This window comes from Parasteatoda tepidariorum, chromosome 12, assembly GCF_982258835.1.
Source record: "Parasteatoda tepidariorum strain Cologne lab strain chromosome 12, Ptep-v5.0, whole genome shotgun sequence".
Classification (NCBI taxonomy): Eukaryota; Metazoa; Arthropoda; class Arachnida; order Araneae; family Theridiidae; genus Parasteatoda; species Parasteatoda tepidariorum.
This window is the reverse complement of record NC_141766.1, coordinates 29,470,854-29,490,374: the sequence shown is the minus strand read 5'-3', so window position 1 is coordinate 29,490,374 and position 19,521 is coordinate 29,470,854. Positions and strand designations below refer to the sequence as shown.

Sequence of the window (19,521 nt, the reverse complement as noted above, 5' to 3'; positions counted from 1 at the left end):
AATATTCCTATCTAAAAGAGCTTAGAGGTTATATTTTTCAACATATTCTAATATTTCATTTTCTTATATTGTACTGTATTATTTTTTGCAATTTTAGTCTTTTTATATAAAATTCTAAGCAGTTATGATAGAATGAGTTGAGCCATGTATAATATATTAAACATATAATTGTATAATGAGGAATTAGCGGAGAATGTTCATACAATACCAGCAAAGGTTTTATTGTTTATGTTTATCCTTAATGTTTCATTTCTTTTTTTATTATTTATAAATAGAATTGTAGATAGTAATTTTTTTTTTTTTTTGTGATTTGTATTTGACTATGATGGTCAATAATAAATACAGACTTTCTGAAAACTGACTTCTATGGCTCAGTGAAGTTAATACAAATCCAATATCAAATCGAGTGTCAAACCGGTGATTACCTATTTTAGTTTTAAAAATGTAACAACTGAAGTTAGTGCTTAAAACTGTAGTAAAAATATCTACAGATAATTTTTAAGCAAACATACAAAAAAATTTATTGAAATTTTAATGTTAAAAAAAATTATTCTTTTTAACTTTGCATTCATGTTTTATCTTTTTTTATTTTATTCAGATTAGACAAAATGTTAGAAAATATTGCTTATAAAGCAATACTTAAAGATTTTTTTTATGCATAAGCATTTTATTCTTGGTTTAATGAATTTTGCTTAAAGAATTGACTGTCACTTTATGTAAAAGATTTAAATGTATAAAATGCCAAATAATCAGCCAATTATGCCCTCAAATGCTGGAAAAAGACTTTAAAAGAAAGAAAAAAAAAAACTAGTTGCTTCTAAAATGTTTTGTTTATTTTACTACCACGTAAAAATGTAAAAAAAAAAAAAAATGGAAGCAATAAAAAATATTAATTTTTTAACCTCAATTGAAAAAAAAAAAGAGAAAGATATGGTATTGCAAACTGGAAATAACCAGCTATTTAAAATCTAAAGGCTAATTTAACATGTTTTTGTCAGTAATCTCATGAAACTTTTCTAAGATGAAAGTTTTATGATACTGTAAAGAAATCCCAAGCTTAAAAGTTTTTATATTTTCCTCCCTAGCTGTTGGTAGCTTAGAATAATTTATTGCATGACTAGTAGGACAACAATGTTTTAGTTTAGTTGCAGTGAAAAATATTACACTTTCTTTTGTGCTTTGAATAAGTACTATATTCTGTTTTAATAGATTGTCTTAATATTTGTACTTTTTGATTATATTTGTAATGTTGTATTTTTATAGTGGATGACATTAGTTAATTTGACCTTTGGAAAATGAAAGGGTGAAAATTGAGCTCAATTTTAAAATGACATCTGTTTATTCTTTTTATAATTAAAACTAAGTGGATGATTAAAAAAATCAGTTAAACTTTTTTATTTGGAATAAATTGGATCTCTCTAAAATTCCCTTACCCGATGGAATTGTGGTTTGATCAAGAAAATCACTTTTAGATTACAAGGAAATATAGAGTTGTCAAATGTAATCAAAACCATTAAATGTCTTTATTTAAAAGTTCCTTTAACCTTATCACTTTATAAACTTATCACCCAGCCGTGCTAGAGCTTTATTAATAGTTTAGATTTGATATAAAGGCATTTTAACGGTTTGATTTATTATGAATGATAATTTTTAATATAAAGGGTATAAGTTCTTTAACTATTTATTTTCAAGATATTGCATTGATTCTTTTATGTTGCCATATTTGATTACATGCATTGATAGATGTTAACTTTATAATATTGGTATTATCTTTAATAAATAATAATTAACACTGACGTCAGATAAGCTTGTCAGTATATGCAGTATTGTCAGGATAGCAAATATGGTATTTAAAAAATTCTCATAACCAAATAACAGAGCCAAATAATTAAATGCTTAAATGGCAATAACTATCGAATTTTAATTCCTCCATTTTATTCTTAGAGAAAATAGGATTCTTGCAGGGAAATTTTAGTTTGATTTTTTCTGCGGGCTCAGCACTTTAACAATTAAAAGTATCATAAATAACTGAACGAAATATTCTCTTGGAATTTATTAGATTTAAACTATCGATGCCATGTCTCAATATTTGGCTCAAACCCTTGTTTATGACATATTTTGATAACATCAAATTCAGTTACCTGCAGCTCTATATTTCACTTTGTAATTTTGAAAATACTTCAAACATCAAACTGAATTCTAAACTGATCAAATTTATTCAAAAATTAATAAGATAAAATGAAAATATTTAAATCATTTAGTGTCTCTCTTTAAGATATGATAAAGTTTAAATGTTTTTTATTTCTAAAATAGCTGGCAAAATAAATTACAAATATGTTTCATTTCTCTAAAGAAATTCAAAAGGAGTGTAGAAAAGTTTCTATTCAATAATTTATAAAAAAAAAAGTATTATTTTTATTTTATTTATTGCGTTTTATTGTTGTTAGTAAGCAATTTTATATTTAACTTGCATACTATACACATTTAAACTATTCATGTTTCCGAATGCAAGCTAGAATGAGAGAGACTAACTTAATTTTCTGATATTGTCTCTGTATATATCTAACTAATCTGTATATTTTGTTACCTTGTTATATATTGTAAAATACTGACTGTGATCTTGGCATATTCTTTTATGATGCAGAGTATGTCAGTAGTTGCTGTGCTTTATTTTATTTCTTCCCTTTTGTGATTTTGGAAATTCCTTTATAATTTTATGGATATTTTATTTTTAGATTTAATCTGGTTTCTTTTTAGTATTTTTTGTGTTTATTTTATTGTAAGCAGCTTTTATGATTTTTGTGTTTGATTTATGAGAATAAAGAGATTATAAAAGGAGGTTAATGCTTTATGTTTTTTATGAGACCGTTAGTATCTAACAAGACAGAGACTATGCATCACTAATTACTTTATAAAACTCAAACGTATTGGCCGGAATTATTTTAGCCTTTTACCTATCATTGTGCTGGTATTGCATCGGTGCTAATTCTATTTTTAGTGGTGTCTCCCAATTTTTTTCTTATCTTCCAAACTTATGAAAAAGGTGTATTATTCCTATTTTTTTTTAAATCAAAAAACATAATTTTTATTACGTTTTTAAATGGTAAAAGTTGTAAATTTAGTAAAATCGTACGAAATCAAATTATGTAAGGCGCTTTTCAAACATTGGTAAAAATAATAAATTTTATGATATAGTTTTTTTTTACTGCAAATTTGAGAAAAAAGGTAGGCTTAATATAAATAACTAAAAAATTGTAATCAAATTGTAATTATTAATATGTAATTAATTGTGATTGTAAACAGTGCATGTAATAAAAAAAGAAATTTTTTTTTAAAAATTTACTTTATTTTATTTTTTTACATGTAATGATTTCGTAAATTTTTTTTTTCAGGTACATATATATAGAGTATAATATTGTTTAATTGTTGAAGTATAGTACTTTTTTTTGTAATAATGAATATAAATAAAAACAAATTCAAAATAGATTTTTTTTAAATAGATTTTTAAGTGATACTGGAATCTCAAATATAAACATTTCAAAATCTGCAAATTAACAAAGAGTTCAAGATCATTAAAAAGTTTATTTTACTTTTGTGGATGTTCCTGGAACTCTTTCAAGTATTCCCTTCGATGATTTTTAGCAGAATATCTCTTGAAGAATGCCTTACCTTCTTCACACAAAACTTATCAGTCATCACGTTTTAGTACTTTAACCTAAAATACGATTACCATAATATCCTCCTGCCTGTGGAGTATATCCTCCAAAGCCACTTCCATATCTACCTTGGTAACCAATCGATCCTCGTGAGCCATACCCATAATCCTGATCTCTTGGTCCGTAACCATAATAACCATCTTGGTAATAATCTGAAGGAGGATACATACCTCTTCTCCTTGGATCGTAAAATTGATTTGGATAAGGTACCATTCGGTTTCCTCTCGATTGCCAACGGTAACCACCCTGTCCTGCATCAAATGGGCCATAACCACCTCTACAGCCAGGTGAAAAGCAGGGTTCGTTCACAACATCATAAACTGCACTTCTATCAGGTTTGAGCATTTCGTGATTGCGATTTTTTGAATGATGCCTGGATGGTTTTTTAGATGGTTTAGGCATATCAATTGGTTCATTATCATTGGTATTATCAGAAAGAACTATGTTCACTGCCTCTTCAGGACCTAATTGTTGCTCTTCTTCAATTTCAGAATTTAGAACTGACGGAGTGCTTTCATCTTCACAAAAAACGTATGTAAGAGATAATAGCAGCAGCATGAAATGCATCTAGAAGTAAATGAAAGTTTAAGTAATTAAATATATTTTTACATTAATTTAAATATACAGCCTTAACCCCTTCAGGACTGATCACATATACGTGATCGTGAGAGTCTCTCTTGACGGCCTACGGTATCATGTGTGAAACGAGTCTTTCTGACTATAGCGTCCCAAGACAACGCCTCCTATAACTAAAAGCCTCCACATGGTTTTTTATAAGTAGTCCGATCTGGCCACTATGAAGGTAAACCAGTTTACGACAGAGCCATTTAATAGAAAATCTAGTAAAAATGTGAAAGTGGTAGCAAATATATGTCTAAAAATTGGTTTTATTTATAAATATGATTGGTTTGTCTTATTTACTTTTCAACCACTCAATATGTATGATAAATTTCTCTCAAGTACTTTCAAAATAGAATTTGTGTTCAAGCACACAACTGGTTCACTTTTTAAATAGTCTGCGCAGAATAATAAAAAAACCGTGTGGAGGCTTTCTGATGTAGGAGGTGATGCCCAAAATCATACGGACTGGGATCTCAATTTGATGCCTTCGTATTACATCTCGTATTAGTACGTATAAATTCTGAGCGTGCGGGTCAGGGGCAGCGCCTTATCATTCCACCCGTCCAGGAGGGGTTAATGCCTTCAACTATTGACGTTGACTGTCCTTTGAAAGTTCACAGCCAAAATAAGACTATTTTTTTTAAACAGTTATTAAATTTTATGTAGCGGTCAGGGTTAATTACGTGGTAATTTTTTCTAAGTTGCAAAAAACAATTATAATTTTATTATTTGTTAATTTATTTGCATTTATAAAACGTATCTTTCGACCGTGTAATGATAAGCCACATTTCAAATTTTTCGAGACATCGTTTTTGAAAAAAAAAGAAAAAGAATTTCTAGCATACAGAGTTTCGGTATGTTCGGCTGTTATTCAGTGTTAACTGTTAAGATCTTGCATAAAAAAAATCAATTTAAGAAGAAATGTGAGTATTAATTTTAGTATCTAAAACCTTTCAATTATAATATTTTTTTTTTCATCGCACATACTTATAAATAAATTTTTATAATTTTGTATTGTCTTTAAATTCTTACAGATTATCAACCTTTTTAAATAAAATAAAGAAAACTCAAATAAGACTTCTTTTTTAATATTTCTGTAATTGATTTCACGACATTTAATATTATTGGAAAAGGTATCATTTAAAATTCCGACTTAGAGATTTATTAGTTACATCAATCAAATAATGTATTTTCTTGGAAATGTCTGTCATTTTTATTTTTGAAATTGTGAGATACATTCAGTAATTCGTTGGTTAAAATAAAATCTTACAGAAACTATGAGATGTAAGAGTTTTTCCAATAAGTAAATTTAGGGTAAAAATAATAGTAAACAATAACAACATTAAACAATAGTAGATTTTAAATCATACTAAGAAATATTGTTTGCATCTAAACTCATAGTAAGAATTACCCTTAGAAGAGACATTGAAACGATTCATTGTTTTATCCTTTTTTGGGGAATTCAGTCATTTTATGAAAAAGAAACTCAATTATCAATTTTATATTGTGATGATGAAATCAGGCGTCTTACGTTTATTTATTATTTTATGCAAATGCAGTAACAAATCATGTAAGGCAGTGTTTTACACGGGAACAGCTTAGAGGGAGTAATCGTTCTTCTAAGAAATACTTTGAAACAAACGAAAATTTCAAAATTTTTTATTTAAAAACAAAGTTAGTCATGAAAATTTACGATTACGTATTTTTCTGTTGACCATTTTTATGCAGACTTAACAGTTAATAATCAGTGGTGTCAACAGCCAGTTGTGATTTTGAATTTTTGTGCAATTTTTTTATAGTTAAAAATGCATTAATTTTTTTATTAGTGGTACACAAAAGTCATAAGTTTGGGAAACACTGATGTAAGGTGTACTTTAGTACTTTCACAATTATTGATTCATCTCTTTGATGTGATTTTAAAAATAATCAATTTCAATCAATATTACAGTTCAGTTGGCAGTCCTGTTTTTGGAATAGTTACCAGCGTGTGTTAAATTCCGTGCTATAATGCTAAGTCGATAAATTTTATATAAAGTTAAGCACTTATTCTTTTCACTGGATTATAACTTATTACTTTTCTTACTTGAGCTACTGTTTTTACATTCATCTTTATTAAAAATATCATTATCGACATATTTGCATACCTGCCATACCATATTTGCATACTTTACGCCCTTCAAAAAAGACATTTCAGTGATAGTCGAAATAATTATTAAGTGATATTGTAGGCAACTACCTAATTTACCTTTTTGCTGTAACTTAACTAACTGGTCACCTTCATGCATTTTTAAACTTAAATGAAGTATTGTAGGCAACTACCTAATTTACCTTTTTGCTGTAACTTAGGTAGCTGGTCACCTTTATGTATTTTTAAGCTTAAATGAAGTGGCAATTAAAAGTATGTTTAATCAAACTTGTTAAAACAAGGATCAAGCATGAATGAAAAAATTTGCTACCACATTAACCCTTTGATGCAGATGGGACACCGGTGTTCCTTTTATATGTTTTCTTTCTGACATTCAAATTACAAGTAAAAATGTATTTAGGTATTTTTTCATTATCAAAAACTGTTTAATAGTTGCTAAAAAAATCGGAAATATATTTGTAAGAAAATATAAAATCTCCAGAAAGTAGTTCTGAAAATTTTTTTTCATTCATATTCAAAAATTTATCAATTATTTAAATAAATTTCTATGGTGATCAACTCTTTCCCTAAGATCTGAATAACTGCAGGTTTGAAAAATAATTGTTTGAAAGTGAGTCGTGTTTGTAGGATTTTACTTTCAACGCAGAAAAAGTCACTGGTGTTTTATGCTGCTGTATTTCCCTACCATAAATTTTTGACATGCTAAATACAATATTTTTCATTTATTTTGACCTAAGTCAAAACGAATACCGAAAAAGGTATGAAATATATGTTTAATAAAAATTTTGCCTCGAAGGGTTAAATATAAAAATAAAATTTTTCATGAAATCCAAAAAAGTCAGCAGGTATACAGTTGCCTTATACTTTTCACAGAAAAAATTATTTTTTGTTCGCAATTTTTTGGTTTGGTTTTATTTCCTTTCATTATAGATATATGTTTCATTTTTATAATAAAACTGTTGAAAAACTGAGATTTAACAAAAAGACATTCTTTCATTTGATAGTAAACATATTTAACTGATAACCTTGATGTAGTATATAAAGGGGATGATAGAAAAAAAAATACTTACATGGACTTTCCAAATCATCGTTTTTTGTTTAGTGATTCGAAGCAAAATTACGAATTCTCTTTTTTTGCTTTTGCACAATTCAAAATAAATATGCTGTCAGGGAAGTTATGCTTTTATGGATGAATCTACTCATGGTTTACAAACATATTAAGGTTAGCTTTTCTATGCGGGTGCCTGCATGATCTACTTTTAGTTATCTAGAAATACATTGTTTGAAATTAAAATATCATGACCTGACATTTTTTTACCTTCAATATGTTGGAGTTGCATTTACAATGATAAAGCGTAACGCAATGTGTATAGTTTTGAAGGACATAATTTGTTAAAAACAATATTCATTGCCTCCTAATGACCTCTTTATCATATTTATTTTTATCTTGTTGTGAAAAGCTTTTGACACATTGAATTTTTGTTTCAATAAAAAGTTGACATTTTTTCCAAATATTCACTTCGTAGGAAAATACTATAATTCTTAGAAAAAGTTGAAATGATAAGGTTTTTAGGTTGACGTTATAGTTTATTATTTTTTCAATAAAGTGTTAATCTTACTAAAGAATATTTATCATGTGAGAAGAGAGAAATTTTTTTTGAAAAAGTTGAAATGATAGGGTATTTTAATTGACGTTATAATTTATTATTTTTTCAATAAACAGTTAATCTTACTAACAAATATTCACCTTGTCAGAAGAGATAAAAACTCTTTGAAAAAGACGAAATGATACGATATTTTAATTGATATTTTAGTTTATTACTTTTTCAGTAAAGAACGTACTTTTGCTAACATTCAGTTTGTAATTAGTGATTAAAATTTTTCGAAAAAGAGAAATTCATTAGGTATTTTAATTGTTATTTTATATAATTATTTTCACAATAGCTTATTAAATGAATTTTTACCAATCTCGGTACAGTATTTTTCTTACTAGAGCAACCATAGAAAATTCTGTGTCAAATATTTTAGCGTATTTTGAAGAATTATATTCAAATCTTTTAAAAATTCAAGTATTTGTGTCCTTGCAAAAGTTGTATAAAAAATAATTAGAAATGAAGTTTAATTAAAGAAGTCTTTGCATTTTTTCTTTCATTAACCCTTTGCACTCCGAGTACTTTAAAATACTGTTTGAATTAATATAAGTACTAAATCATTTAAAATACATAATACAGTATTTTTTATACATTTTTTTAAATTCTTAAAATTATGTGGTAACTAATTATTAGAGTATACAAATTTATAATTTTAGAGTGGTGACTGTTGAAGGCGCATCAGAGCAACGCCTCCTATAACTGAAAGCCTCCACACTGTTTCTTATAGGTAGTCCGATTAGACCACTATGAAAGTAAATCAGTTTACGAAAGAGCCAATTAATAGAAAATCTATTAGAAAACAGAAAGTGGTATCAAATATATGTCGAAAAATTTGTTTAATTTATGAATATGATTTGTTTGTCTTATTTACTTGTCAACCACTACAGATTCAATTCTCAAATATATGTAATAAATTTCTCTCAATTACTTTTTAAATAGATTTTGGGTTCATGCGCACAACTGGTTCACTTTTTAAATAATCTGCGCAGACTACTTATAAAATCCCGTGTTGAGGCTTTCTGTTGTGGGAAGTGATGATCAGAGGCGATATCGAAGTGCTAAGGGTTAACAGTAATTGAATTTTTTTTAAAAATTTTTTGATGCTGATAAACAATTAAGATAAAATTTGCAAATTAAAAAACTAGGTTTTTATGGTGAAAGAGCAAATTCTTAATTCGCCCTTTAATTATTATTTTAGACTATAATATGTTAATTACGTTACCTGATTGAAAAAATAAGCAACTAAAAAAATAAACAAATATGAGGAAAACAGAGAATTGTTACCGAGCACCCTTGGTCTCTACGCAGGCTGATTAAAGTGGACACCCACCCGCTTAGTGACCGTAGTCACTGATGCTTGATTTCAGTGTTCCCCTGGTCATCTGGGTCTTTACAGTCAGTCCACTGCGGGATAGAAAAAAGATGAAAAATAAAACAAGAAAAATCACAGTGACCGAGTGGCAAATCAGAGTAAAATGCATTTCCACGCGTTATGGAGAGGTAGGGTGGAACTGATGTCGTTAACATCGGAATCAGCATTCAAATGAATAAAGTAAGATTCCTGGGCTTCAAGATGAGCTGATGTAACTGGGGTGAAATTGGTTAATTACGTATTTTAATTATTACCCTTGATTTTTTTTTTTTACTTCATCAATAATGAGTTAAATCAAACAATCAACCCCACGGAACTTGTGGGGGTTATTTTGGACATGCCGATATTAACAGAGTTCCCACATTTCACCAAAACATGCATTATTTTTACAAAATGATGTATAGTAGTGCTCACAAATGTATTGAATAATCAAAGTTTACCGCATCTTCGTTACCACTGATAAACTTTTTTAAGAAGTGTAGGAACGCTACTACAATATTTGAATTCTTACCGATGCGGAAGTTGTAGATTTCTAGTGCAACATTTAAAGTGTAAGTGTTCTAACAGTTAAAGTAAACGAAGTTTCTTTAATAATGCCATCATTTAAACATTTCACCACACAATTAAAAGGTTTTATATATATCGTGGTAATATATAGTTTTTATATATTGTTTTTACATATTTTAAATGAAAGTTTTTATATAAAAAATTAAGCAATGTAGCGTAATATTTGCTGCCATTTTTAATACTCAAGAAAAAATATATCGTTAAAATGGGAGAAGTTGCAGATAGTGTGCTCAATGGTTTTAGCATTAATTAATAAAAATATTATTTTAACTATTAGCTAAAAACTTTTCAGGTTAAAATGAGCTTCATTTTGTTTCTACTTGTATTATCTAGTAACAATAGATTTATTAATTAGTTTTAGAACGCATTCACACCAACTCTTTTATATGGGACTAAAGTGAGCAAATACAACTTTCTTTTAATAAATAAAAAGATCATTAACACGTTAAATGCAAAGCTGATTTTATATGGCTTGCCTGTCTGGCCAAATGGTAAACTACTAACTGAATTCGCAAATATTAAACAGATTTTGCTAGTTTTTTAAAAGGTTTAGCATGACATATCTGAAAAAAGTGGTGAATTATATAAGCCTACGAATTGTTTAGAAATAGTTGAGGATAAAAATCTTCTAAATTGAATGTATTAAACAATTAATAAACTATCACTTGAAAATATTTATTCGCTATCCGGAGCAAGTTGGCATCTCTGTGTATATGAATAAAACTACTTTTGTGTGTTCTATATTGCATTTATTTCTTCAAACCATTTTAGTAACGATAATTATATAAAAAAATTTAAAATTTACTCGAATTATGTGTTTCTAATGATCTTGGCTTCGCTGATCACTGGTGACCTCCGTGGAGCTACGAACAAACTCAGTGTCGGTCACCGGTGACCCCCATGACATGCAACGTGTTGAAAAATATACATTCAAATTAGCTTATGTATCGTTCAAAAGGAAAACAAACGTTCAAATTATGTTTAAAATAATAATTAACTTTGTTGACGAATTTATAAAACCCCAAAAAATAAAGTGATCATTGATTTATGTTTAATGATAACATTTCTACTTCAAAGTCATTTTTTTAACTTCAAAAATAGGACAATTGTCAGTTTTAGAATTACATAGATTTAGTTACATGCCTCGGTAGTCAAAATATCATGTTTCTCCCGAAAATTGCTTGAAAGTTTTAGTTAAAAAAAAAAAAAAAAAGCTGATATTGTTGATATGTTATTATTACCTTAAATCAATTCACTGGCGATTGGTTATTTTCTAAAATCTTGAGTTCAAAAAAATATGAATTTTACGAAATTAATTTTTTGTAGTATTACACTATTTTGAATTAATAAAAAAAATTCATATTTTTAAGTGTGAAAATTAATAATTTGTGGCAGGGATCATGGCTTAGAGTCCCCTTGCCGTTAGATTGACTGTCGGAGGTTTTCGAAAAACGAAACAAACGAAAACGAAACATGTGGAGATCATCGAAAAACGAAACAAAATCATCGGAAAACGATGAGGATTTACAATGGAACCGTCGTTAATCGCGAGCTCCAAGAAGTGATAACTCTAATTTGAAATTTTCGTGACGTAATAACATCGTATTAAAAATATCGTAATTTGAAAAATTACGCGAAAAAAGACGGGAAATCGGTCGAAAATTCAGATCCTCAGAAGTTACTAGCAATTTGTGCTACTGAGTTTTTCTGTAACTATCAGGTTTTTTTTTCCACTAGCAATTTACTACTTGCAAAAAGTCGAAATCGCGCCTTGTTGTAAGGTATCCGTAATAATCCTGCAAAAATCCTGCAGTATGAAATCCGTAATTCACAGTATATCTATACCGCTAACTACAGGGATTGTTCTGTCCTGGTAAATCAGGACCTCTTTTTTAAAATACAAATTTGATTTTAAAAAAGAGATTTGCTTTGACTTTCGCAAATTAGCGGCTAGTTTTCTTTAAAAACAAAAACAAGGTAGACTATTTCCTGTACATGCGTTTTTTTAATTTTTATTATTTGTGGTTGTCCCGGATATATCAATTGTCTCATCTGCAGACAAATCATGAAGCAACTTTTTTACTACTTTTAATAATGCTCTGTCCTGATTTATCAGGGCAACTATAGCCTCTGGAACTATAACTAGTTAATATTTTAAATAAATCACACGAGTTCATGACTGCCAATGCAGTTGAATGGCATTGTTATGCTTTAAAAATATTTAATGTTTCAAAATGGATATTCTGACACAATTACGCAAAAGTGGTTAAAACACGATGCTTACTAGTGTCAAAATGTCCGACAGAGTTCTGTGGACATTTCTGACATAATTTAGCAGACGTGACTGAAAAAAGTGAAGTTTAAAACTTCGATTGCCAACTATAAAGAATGCAAAAAAGTTTAATAATGTGAATAGTTTTTAAATTTTGTTAGTTCACTTGAAAAAAAAAATTATAAAATAAATAAGACCAAGAAAATCGCGCACTGTCAAAAAGAAGACATCTGTTGAAAATTCGAAATAAAGAAGAACGTTCTTACCTATCCATTTCTTGGTTGGCCTCCTACTGAGAATGTATGATGTATGTTGACAGGATTTGAACCCGAAACTGAGTGCAAACGTTTGACAATTTGGCAAAGGTTGAATACTCTATATTACAAGCAAGTTAGCTTTGCGAAGCGCAGACAGCTGACTTTATGTTGAAGATAGATTTGTGACATTTTTCACTTTAGGAAATACAATGGATCAATTTAAAAAGTTGATGTTAAGTTCACATAACCAATTAATCAACCAATTTTTATACAATTGATCGCATTTTCATCCCAGTAGAATTTTTATGGGAAATTAAGTTGTTCAAATTTAGAATTGCAGTTATTTATTTATTTTATTATTATTATTTATTTATTTCTGACTATTTTTCGGGATTGTCATGTTTTTCACAACGGCCGCTATATCTAAGAAGAACAAGCTGCTCTCTTTTAGAAATGTGCCCTTTTAAGTTTTTAAAACACCTCATATCTAATACTTGTCTTTTAATTATTTGTTTAATATTCAAAGAGTAAAATGATTATATAAGGAATAATAATTGTATGCATATATAATAATCAGGGCCAGGATAACCTGGTGGGTAGGGGTTTGGGCCTATGTCCGAGAGGTCGTGAGTGCGATCCCAGCCGGCTGAAGACTCCCCGTGTAGTAAATGGTAACTAGTGCACGTTAAATGTGTCTGGTCAAAAAGTTCGCCAAGTTCCCATAACAAATTAATACCTCTGGGAGTACAGAATTGGAAATTGATCATTCTCTGGTTCAGGTTACAATTACGATCTATGAATGAATGAATGGATATATGAATGGGTTCACCTTTTAAAACGGGTTGTGACGCGCGTGTGTGTGTAGTTTAAGTCATATTCTCGGCCATATATAACGCTGCTGAAAAACAAACTCACTCTCTTCCTTAAATTCGCTTGGTTTCACCAATTAGGCGTGATTGTAAATTTGGCAAGTGGTATTAAAAATAACATTTATAATAATATACTGATATTTTTGTCAAATATAGTTCTTGCAAGATTTGCGCATTGATGTATCTTTAATGTTAAAGTTTTGTTTAGAAATGTATTTAAAATTCTTTTCCTATAACTGAACAGTGGTAAAAAAGAAAAATATATATACATTTATTCATTTTTTTAAGTAAAAATGGTTTCTTAAACATGATGTTTAAAAAGTTTTGATAAATGTAAAGAAAATAACTTTTCCAAATAGATGATTATAGAATAACTCATTTAACCCTTTAACGGGCCCTTTATTTCTAGTAAAGGTAAATTAAAGTATTTTTGGAATTGAAATTGTTTTAAGAACAGTAATTGATATATATATAAAAAAAAACTCATTTAGTTTATTAAAATGCCATTTTTTTGGTGGTAAATATATTTAACATGACCTATTGGGAACTTACTGACTTTTATTTTTCTTTATTTATAAAATAAATTCCTTAAAAGCTATAAACTTCAAAAGGAATTATGTATTTTATAACTTTTATACGTTTTTTAAAAGTGACAAATGGTTACCAATTTTATTCAAACTCACTTCAAGAAAGCTAAGTTATTGAAAATGGAAACCTAAATTAAAAGTGGTAAAACGTGGCGGTAAGTATACTTACCACGGCCTTCAAAAGGGTTAATGAATGAATTTATTGAAAATTATACCAGGAAGTAAATTAGTTTTAGTTAAATAAACAATGTTATTACAATAATATTAATTTTTATACATTCAACTATGCATTAGAACATTGTGGACTAGCTAAGAAATGTTGAATTGTAAAATTTTTCACCAAATCTCATAGGTCTGTATTTATATTTTATGGTAGAAAATGAAGCATGAAAAATTTCGTGAGCTGTCAACTGACTGTTTGGAGTTCTTTTGAAACACAAGAGCTCAGAATTATTTTAAAACAACATTCCAACAAAATATAAATTTCTAATTGACATAAATCTACGCAACAAAATATAAAGAATAGTGCAAAAAAAAATCTAGTATATCAAGCTAGTAAATCGCATCACTTAAAATTTATTGAAAAATAACTCATATTTTAAACATTAAAACACCTGACACCAAAGCTTTAGAATTCAGCTTAATAAAAATATAATAGCAACTTCAAATTTATGACGTTATCATATTACACGAATTATCATTACAATAGTTGGATTGCTGTTTCTTTGCCATTAAAATAACAACCGTAGAAAACAAATTGTTTCCTTATTGATTTCAAACAAATGTAGGAGCGCCAAATATTCTTATATTTCTAAACGGATTATACAAGAAATGTTTTCAGGGTTTAAATATCATATAAGATGAGTCATCCTTAAAATCTTCAGTTGTACTCATAAGAAAAGGCGTGAAAATCAGATAAATTTCACGCATCTAATTAGCTTTTATCATAAAAGCGGAAACTAGGTTTTTGTCTAGTTGAAAAATTTACTTATTTATAATAAAATGATCATTTAAAACTGGTTCCTCTTTCTGGAATTCAAATTTCTGAATTGTATTTACATGAAATAAATATGCATACAGCTATTAGAATTATTTTTTAAAATGTTTATAGGGACAGTTAAAATATATTTCTTAGTTATAAAATAATATTTTTAATTTAAAGGTTTTATTAACCCTTTCGCGCCGACTGTCACAAATACGTGACAGCAAAAAACCGTATCAATCAGGGTAAGAAGATAAAACTGGTAATCAAAGTATTTCTTTAGCAGTTTATTTGTGGGCGGAGTTATAATTTTTTGATTTATTTAATTCACCATTACTTTGTTCAAAATAAAACTATTTAGTTATACTTTGAATTAACATTGATTATATATATGATTAAACTAACAATAATTAAAATAAAAGCAAAGTCAGTCTGTCAAATTAGTAACGACTACATTTAAGTTACCGTTTTTTATTTAATTGCAACTTGATTCTGATTTTGTACGAATGCTTTTCTGAATCACCCGTCCCCAAGGGGTTAAACGTTGAACGCCACGCTAATTTTACATGACTTGCCCATCTGGCCACGGTACATAACTACAAACTAAATGTGCAAATATTAAGCAGATTTTGCTATTTTTTTAGATGGTTTATCTTGACATATCTGACAAAAGTGGTGAATTATATAAGCCTACGAATTGTTTTAAAATAGTGGTGGATAAAAATCCACTAAATTGAATTTATTAAACCAAGAATCACAATAATTAAGTAAATTTTGAATACATTTTCTGCAATTCCATAGAAGAGTGTAAATTTTATAGTTCTATATCATGTTATACGCTGTCAGCCAGCTGTTTTTTGCGGCCTATGTGAAAGGTCAGTTTCAGCAAGTGGTGGCAGACGCAGCCTAAATGTAAGTTCAGTGTCAGCCACCGGTGGTTGAAGCGGCCTAAATGTAATTTCAGTGTCAGCCACCGGTGGTTGACGCGGACTAAATGTAATTTCAGTGTCAGCCACCGGTGGTTGACGCGGACTAAATGTAATTTCAGTGTCAGCCACCGGTGGTTGACGCGGCCTAAATGGAAAGACCAGTGTAAGCCACCGATGGCTGACACGGCGTTCAACGTGTTAATCGATTTTAGATTCGTCTACAAGTTATTTGCAAATTGTAGGTGGCGCTGACATCTCGTTAGTAAATTTTTCTTTATAATCATATACTCATCGCCAAAAGTGAAAAAAGGTACAAACTTATTTCAGAGATGCCGACTTGTTCTGGACTGTGGATAATGTTTTAATGTATGATTCTTGGCTTAGTAAATTCGATTTATAGGATTTTGACTCACCACTACTTCGATAAATAATGAAAAGGATTATGTAATAAGCCTCTCAGTAACAGTTAAGCTATGTTGAGCCTTATAAAATGTGCACACGGTCTTTTATAAGTAGTCCGCGCAGACTATTTAAAAAGTGAGCCATTTGTGCGCATGAACCCAAAACCTTTTATAAAAGCATACCTGCCAACTTATAATCCTTTCAAGGATGACTTTCGCCAGTGGTAGTCAAATGGAATATAAATTGCAATTATATGCAGAAAAATACTGTGTAATTTGAACTAGCTTATGTATCATTCATCGCCAGTATTGCATTTTAATATATAAACTTAATTTTTTTAAAATTAGTGGTGGATTAGAAGAATTATAAATTAAGTTTATAAATGCCAGGAATATATAGAAAGCATACATTTTACTACCACTTTAAATATAGAAATAAAATTTTACGCCAAATGCGTAAAAGCTGGCAGGTATGTTAAAGGAATTGAGAGAAATTTATAACATATATTTGAGAATTGAATCTGTAGTGGTTGACAAGTGAATGAGGCAAACCAATAATATTCATAAATAAAGAAAATTTTTAGTCATAGATTTGCTACCACTTTCCTATTTTAACTAGATTTTGTATTAAATGACTCGTTCGGAAAAAGCGCAAAAGTTAGCAAAAGCGCATAAAGCGCAAAAGTTAGCAGTCCTGGTGTTAAGCAGCATGGGTCTCATATTTGGACCCGTCACTAGAAACTTTCCATTCAACGACATAATCAACACAATAAAATAAATAGCAGGAATAATGTATGTAGTTTTAGATTATTTAAATGTAGTGGTAGTTGAAATCATATCAAATTCAATTTGTTAAAACAAGAATCAAATATATATGTAGACAATTTGTTACATTAAATATAAAATTCTTCCTCAAAATGCGATGAGTTGGCAGGCATGCGAATTGTACAAATTCTTAGGGGTTGATCCCTCTCCTTGAGTTATTGCATACGCATACCCTCCAACTTATGAGGATTTTGAAAATAATTCTTTCTAGTGGTAGCGAACCAAAGTAGAAATTTTTAAAGCAAATGGATCTCTCATAAAACTTTTATCAGAACTTAAGAATCTAGCCATATGGCCTGCACTTTTATAAGTAATAGTGGACAAGTTACGCTAAAATTAATTTTTTTTAAATATTAAGACATTAATTTTGCTACCGTCAGAAAAGAAGATTTCTGAAACTACGGAAATTCCGTAGCAGTTGGAGGGTATGCATACGTGACCAACTCAGAAATTCTAGCTTCGCATATTTAAAGCGATGATTATGCGTCATGTAAAAGATCCCTGGAGTGCCTTATTGGCTCTTGGCATTTCCGGCAAAATTAAATTCCTAGTGCACTTTAGCATCCAAATAGAGTCTCGGTGCTGCCATCTAGTGTGGCAGTAATTAGACGTTCAAATTAACATGACCAAGGGTATCTAACCCATTGTGGTGGTCCTGAAAGAGTGGATACCACCTATGGAGAACGCACTATAGGTCTGCTCATTGGCAAGACCGATTGTGCAGCTCATTGAATATATATATATATATATATATATATATATATATATATATATATATATATATATATATATATATATATATATATATATATACATATTTAAAGCGAGGGGCTGGGATAGCCTGGTTGGTAGACCACTGGACCCATGTCCTAGAGTTCGTGCGTTCGATCCAAGCCGGTCGAAGACTCCCCATGTAGTAAATGGTGACTTATGCACGTTAAATGTGTCGAGTCGCAAAGTCCTCCATGTTCCCATAACAAATCAATGTCTCTGGGGGTACTGATCAAGGAGTTTCCTTGTCTTCTAGATTGGTTCAAAATTACAAGGTTTCGGAGCTGAACATTAGTAGTCGTAAGCCCAAAATTGGGTCTGCTGTTTAACGACGGATATAATATAAAAAAATAAAATATTTAAAGTGAGAGTGCAATAAGAATTAAAATTAACTCATGTCGTTGACGAAGGCCCTCGAGGCAAGGGGTGCGATTGTTCTTTTTTTTCCAATGGCGCCATCTATGGCCAGAAATTCAACTTCTGTCGCACCCAAACGTCACTTTCGTAGAGTGAACTCCTCTTGCTTTGTTATTGGCTGCTTTTGAAATCTTGCCTGCACGACTTTAATGTCGTATATATATTTTTTAAATTGTTTATACGTATAGTGGTGGTCAAAAACATTCTAGATCAAATTTATTAATGAAAAAATAAAAATTAATAGTATAATTTTTCCTTTCATTTTATATATTTTAGAAAAATTTTCCACTAAAAGCTGCAAAATTAACAAATTAAAGTTAGTGTTATTAAGGAAGCAACGCGATGCTCTAAGTGCAATTTTAATAATATCTTTAATTTCGATTTGATTAATGATAATGCCAAATTTAGTCCAGCTAAAGCCTTCTTCATAAGCGAGTTCTATCGAAATACTTCAACTAATTAACAACACTAGTTTACGAAAGAGCCATTTAATAAAAAATCTAGCAAGTGGTAGCAAATATATGTCTAAAAATATGTTTAATTTATGAATATCATTGTTTTCTCTTATTTACTTGTCAAGCACTACAAATTCAATTCTCAAATATATATGATAAATTTTCCTCACTTACTCTTAAAATAAAATTTGGGATCATGCGCACAACTGTTCATTCGTTAAATAGTCTGCGCAGACTATTTATAAAATACCGTGTGGAGGCTTTTTGGTGTAGGAGGTGATGAGGCGGGAAGGCGAGGGAGTGATGCAGGGATTCAAGGGGAGCATCCTTTTCACAAGCATCCTTTCGTGATTGTTAGGTATTCTCAATCCTCTATGCACATATGTAAACGTTTTATCCCTTGTAAATAATTTTCGTGTTTACTTTAATCTATCCCAGACTGCAATATTTTGCGCTTTGTATTATTTTTAATTTTTCTCTAATGTATCTTCAATTATGTTCTTATTTTTACACTGGCGTAAAATTATCTCACCCCCTATTCTTACCTCCTTATATAAACAATTTAGAGGAATGAGCAGATAGCCATACGGGCTTTGTACTCAAGAAAATCAAGCTGAAATAGGTAATCGGTATTTTATTGCATTGTAAGTGTTAGCCAAATGGGAATTCAACGTCTACTTGC

General features: G+C 29.5%; 1 protein-coding gene across 1 annotated transcript; it reads right to left on the bottom strand.

Annotated features, from left to right (window-relative positions):
* Positions 1-3,368: 3,368 nt before the first annotated feature.
* On the bottom strand, positions 3,369-7,732 carry LOC107450200 (uncharacterized). Its single transcript, XM_016065945.5, has 2 exons — positions 7,554-7,732; positions 3,369-4,283 (listed from the first exon to the last, which is right to left on the bottom strand). The coding sequence occupies exons 1-2, from the start codon at positions 7,569-7,571 to the stop codon at positions 3,711-3,713; spliced, it is 591 nt and encodes a 196-aa protein (XP_015921431.1). The 5' UTR covers positions 7,572-7,732; the 3' UTR covers positions 3,369-3,710.
* Positions 7,733-19,521: the final 11,789 nt, after the last annotated feature.